Source organism: Alosa sapidissima, chromosome 23 (assembly GCF_018492685.1).
Source record: "Alosa sapidissima isolate fAloSap1 chromosome 23, fAloSap1.pri, whole genome shotgun sequence".
Lineage (NCBI taxonomy): Eukaryota > Metazoa > Chordata > Actinopteri > Clupeiformes > Clupeidae > Alosa > Alosa sapidissima.
The window spans coordinates 15,804,523-15,809,522 of record NC_055979.1 but is presented as its reverse complement, the minus strand read 5'-3'; the positions used below and the strand labels follow the sequence as shown (position 1 = coordinate 15,809,522).

At 43.7% G+C, this 5,000-nt stretch overlaps 1 protein-coding gene across 10 annotated transcripts in view; it reads right to left on the bottom strand.

Annotated features, from left to right (window-relative positions):
* tns1a (tensin 1a) overlaps nt 1–5,000 on the bottom strand; it is a 131,605-nt gene that overhangs the window by 87,065 nt on the left and 39,540 nt on the right. For all 10 annotated transcript variants that reach the window (XM_042080608.1, XM_042080617.1, XM_042080607.1 and 7 more), the window contains exon 2: nt 1,338–1,452. In XM_042080608.1, coding sequence (XP_041936542.1) covers nt 1,338–1,452 — 115 coding nt within the window. The remainder of the gene's footprint in view (nt 1–1,337; nt 1,453–5,000) is intronic.

Sequence of the window (5,000 nt, the reverse complement as noted above, 5' to 3'; positions counted from 1 at the left end):
TGTATTTGGAAAATACTACTAACAAACTAACTAACCTAAAGCAAGGGTGAAATGTTATAAACACATTTGTTGTTACTGTACCTTTAATGATAACTATGATAATAACGGTAAAAACTAAAGTTTTAACTACCACTTTTGTCGACTAGAAACGACAACACACACACACACACACACGCACACCGCACACTAAAACAAATACAACGACATGGCGAACTATATCACTGGAGATCACTTTCAAACTGATTTTGAGAACGATAAAAACCTGCCGGCCAACCAAACCCATCAAATTTTACAAATCACATTAGTGAACACAAGACAGACTCCCCTTATTGCTCGTCAGTGAGTGTGGACGTTCATCATTATAGTCACGACTGTTGTGACATTATAGTCACAACTGTTTTGATAGTTGTAGCTCTTGATGTGCCTTATGAGTTCATATGAGTGCAGTCTGAGCCAGCCCCTCCATGTTTATGCAAGACATAAGAGACGTCTTAGTATACACATACCATCGACATGACACTGCATATGATGACATGCTCAGTTCTCTCTCTTTATGAAGAAAAGTAAAATATATATTTATTCATAAAGCACATTTAAACAAAAAAAAAATATACAAAGTATATAAAACATTATGGATTATAACATCCATGAAAATGCCGACTTTCAACAACACATACAGTACCTGCTGTAGAACAGCAACCAGAAAGTCTTTTATCTGAAAGGTGTGCTTTTAAGTCTCTGTAAAGCTGCTGACTGGCCGGATGAGGCGATAAGGACTGAGGCCAGGAGCTGTCCACTGGCCATATGGTACTGAAGTGATCTAATCGCACTGATAGTGCGCTGAGCCGACCAAGGCGAGCGAATTTCATGAACGTCCATGCCACGAGGCAACTATGACTCAGCATCTATCCGATTGCGTCCCTCTCAATAAGGTTAACAGAATTATGGCCATAGGCAAAATGACGCAATGTATTATGACCTTTTTTTTTTTTTGCTAAATCAATTCCAGGGAAACCAGGATTTTCTACTTGAGGTGACACTGCCACAGGGGTTATGTGGAGACACAAAACAGCTCAGCCTAGCAACCATGGATGCAAACATTAGAGTTCATATTCATTCCGCACTAATGGCTTTTCCATGAGGAATATTTCCAAATTCCAAGGTGTCTGCCCTCTCTTTCCAAGGCATAGCCATGCCCTCATGACACAATTATTGGTATGTGTGCGTGTGTTTGTGTGTGTGTGTGTGTGTGTGTGTGTGTGTGTGTGTGTGTGTGTGTGTGTGTGTGTGTGTGTGTGTGTGTGCGCGCGTGTGTGCGTGGTGTGTCCGGGACTGACCTTTGCAGACCAGGCCTTCCTTGGTGACAGCCTGCTTGCATACTGCACAGCACTTGGCTTTCTTGAATGCCTTCACACGGAAGGTATGGGAGTGGACCCCTTCAAACTCATCTGGCTGTGGAGGATGAAGTGAAAGAGAGAGAGAGAGATAGAGAGAAGAAAAGTGACAGAAAGAAAGAAAGACAAAAACAAAGAAAAAAGATTTGTTAGCCCTGAATAAAGTCTTATATTATATCACCTGCTAGTAGACCTGCAGACAAGGTAAGGCCAGTTTATGTGTATGGCATATTTCATACATAGAGGCAATGTAATGCTATTCACATTAATAAAGGCAAAAACATAAACAAAAAAAAAAACATAAAGACATACAGTAGAGGCTTACAGGCCGACTTTTTCCCTTAAGACCGCACTCTGAATTGAAACATCGGCATGATCAATGTCCAATCAACACCCAATCAATCCCCTTCCCCTGAAACTCCAGCCTCCACTGGCACACGGATCCCAGCCTAATTATGCACTGTGGCCTTGGGTCAGAAAACACAGTTTAAGTTGCTCCAATGGGAGATGGTCCTGGGATACCTATAGCAGGGAGATAATGTGTGAGGGATGCCCACTGGCGCCCCCTGTGGATAAGGAGTCATATGATCTTTGGGCAACGTATGAAAGAGAGGAGAATGAGAGGAAGGTGTGATGATTTGCAACCACAGAGCATGTGATGTAGAAGACAAGTAAAGAGGGTTTACATTTTCCAGAAAGCCAACGCAACGTCCTTATAGGCAAGTGCCCACACTCGGCGGCCATCTTGGTAATGCACTTTGGGCAGTTAGCTACCTAGTTAGCTAGTCAGGCAGCTATTTTCCCATTCAAGTGAACAGGGAGGCATACTTATAAGGGTTACTTACATTACAAGAAAGCATGGGATATGTGTAGACAACTGCCATATTGATGTTACGAACTAACCCCATGCATTTCTGTGGAGGATTGTTTGAGTGCTGTGTCTCCTCTTTAGAACCCTTTAGAACCCTGGCCAAAATGAGGTGAGTAATGGATGTCAATCAACACTATGGGCCACTCCTGAACTTCATACTGTAATATCATAAAAAAAAAACAACATAAAAAAATTGACAAAGCACGCTCAGTTACAAGTAAAGCCATCGGAAGGAACTTTAACTAAATTGAACTAAATGTGAGCGGATCTAGATTGACTTCCTGTTTACTACGTATGCTCTGGCTGCTAAGAGAACTCACTGTGTAGACTCTGGCTCCAATTTGCCAATATGGTTGACCATAACTTCGGCTTCATGTCCTCAGGGTGTATGTATAAGTGTACGATGCTGTCCATTTTCAGTCCCTGGTTCACACAGTTGCAGCACACACCGTGAAAAGCTGGCGAGGAGAGTGTTTATGGGATGTCTGACAGATTGGCACGTGTAATGGAGAAAGACTTGTGTGACAACAAGCTGTTTCCCATTTCCTTGTTAGCGTGAGGAGCAGGAAGTCTTGTCTGGCCTCTGGGGTGCACGCGGTTACGAGAGACCTGCAGTTTGTGTCGCACGTGGGAAGGCGTTAGCAGCGTGAAACAGGGATATGACGCAATCTCTCTCTCTCTCTCTCTCTCTCTCTCTCTCATTCTCGCTCTCTCTCACGCAAACAACAACAAACACAAACATACATGCAAAATTACACATCACATCCATACACACACACACACACACACACAGTACATGTAAACACACACATACACAAACAAACACATACACACAGACACACACATGCACGTACACACACACACACACACAGAAAGAGAGTACACCAGAGAACACAATAGCTTTGAAGATCCCTCATTAGGTGACTAATTAAGTCCGATGAGAGGAGCACACGTCTCAGTGCTGCCAGGGGCCACATCATGAACCCAGCCTTTGTGTGCCGACCAGCAACGTCCATGTGCACGCCACACACAACACTCATCCTCTCTACTCTATACAGGAGCGGGCAGCAACGTCCACGCGCACGCCACACACAACACTCATCCTCTATACTCTATTCAGCTTTCGTCTTCGTAGCAACAACCTGCTCTGACTAACTTTAGAGAAACCGGCAGAGTTCCAGAAGGACAGCAGTTTCCAGGTGGTTCTACAGTTGTTGTGTGGTGGCCCCCGTTTCTTGGTGTTTTATGCCCCTAACGTTGTTTCAAGGCAGCGATGCCTGGAAGGCGCTATGGTTAGGCATGGGGTAAGGTTAGGGTTAGGTTTAGGGTTAGGGTTAGGTTTAGGATAAGGTGCCTTTAAGTCGACGGTGGCAGCTTCACCTGGAAGACAACATTGGGGGCATAAAACACCATTGAGCGGAGGCCCCCATTACACATGAACACCTGTAGCTCACTAAAATGGTTCAGAATGCTGAAAACAACACAAAGGTCATGGATCTGATCCCCAGTAAGAACACATACTGATGAAAAATGGATCTGAAAATCTGATATCTCAACATTTTTTTTTTTTGTCATAGGGTCACAAATGACAAAGAAGACTGTTTGCAATAACACAATGACATGCCGAGCAGAACAACTGTGTTAGAAATGCTGAATATGTTCTGCTATTCCACTTATTGTAATGAAGGATCTCAACTTAATCATAATTCAGGGGTTGGCAGCAGACACTGCAAAGTCTTCATCAAGGTGGTACAAATGCATAGAGCCAGACACAAGTTGCCTTTGCAGATGGAACAAGCAGATGTTGGTCAGTGCTAATGACAAAGCCTGAGATTTGTGTTTGCCTAGTTGCAATTAAGGCTTTATGCAAATTACACTGGCTGCCGTTTTCCTGATGTATGCATTTGCTTAATGATCCATGAATTCCACTGCGCTTTTTTGTTGCACACCAATTCAAAGAATATGCAGCCAAGGGCAACCTACACTATGAGGAATGCACTATACACGGCATGATGCCATTTAAAACTACTATTTCTATGTTAGTCATAGTAGGCAATGTGTCTATTTGTTTTATTTGTGTTGTTTTATGGACAAGAAATGACATGGTGATGTGACTTACTGCACATCCAGGGTATTTATGTGTTTTTGTGTTATGTGTTTATCTGTGTGTGTGTGTGTGTGTGTGTGTGTGTGTGTGTGTGTGTGTGTGTATGTATATATATAATTGTGCATATGTGTGTGTGAGTGTGTATGTGTGAGATAGAGAGAGACAGAGAGAGACAAGCAGACAGAAATAGAGACGTGTGTGTGTGTATGTGTGTGTGTGTGTGTGGGGGGGGGGGGGGGGGGGGGTACGCATCCATTTATGTTAGTGTGTGAACATGCTCGTGGGTCATCCCGACATGTGGGTCATGTTTGCTCTTTGCATCACAGCATTGCTTCAGTTTATCATCTGTGACTCAGACAGCGATATCATTTCCTCCAAATATTTCCCGCAGCTGGGTCCCATTTAGCTGTCCAACACGAGTGCCTGCTCAGGGCTCAGTGCCTTGTCGCTGCCAGCTTCTCCTGGCTAGTGCAGTGGCTAACATAGAGGCTACGCTTCGTGAATCATTTTGGAAACGTTTGGGATAGTGTCGGGAAGGGTGGAAAGCAGTGTGTGTATATGTGTGTGTTGTGTGTCTGTGTGTGTCCATGTGTGTGTATGTGTGTGTGTACTGTATGTGAGTGTAACC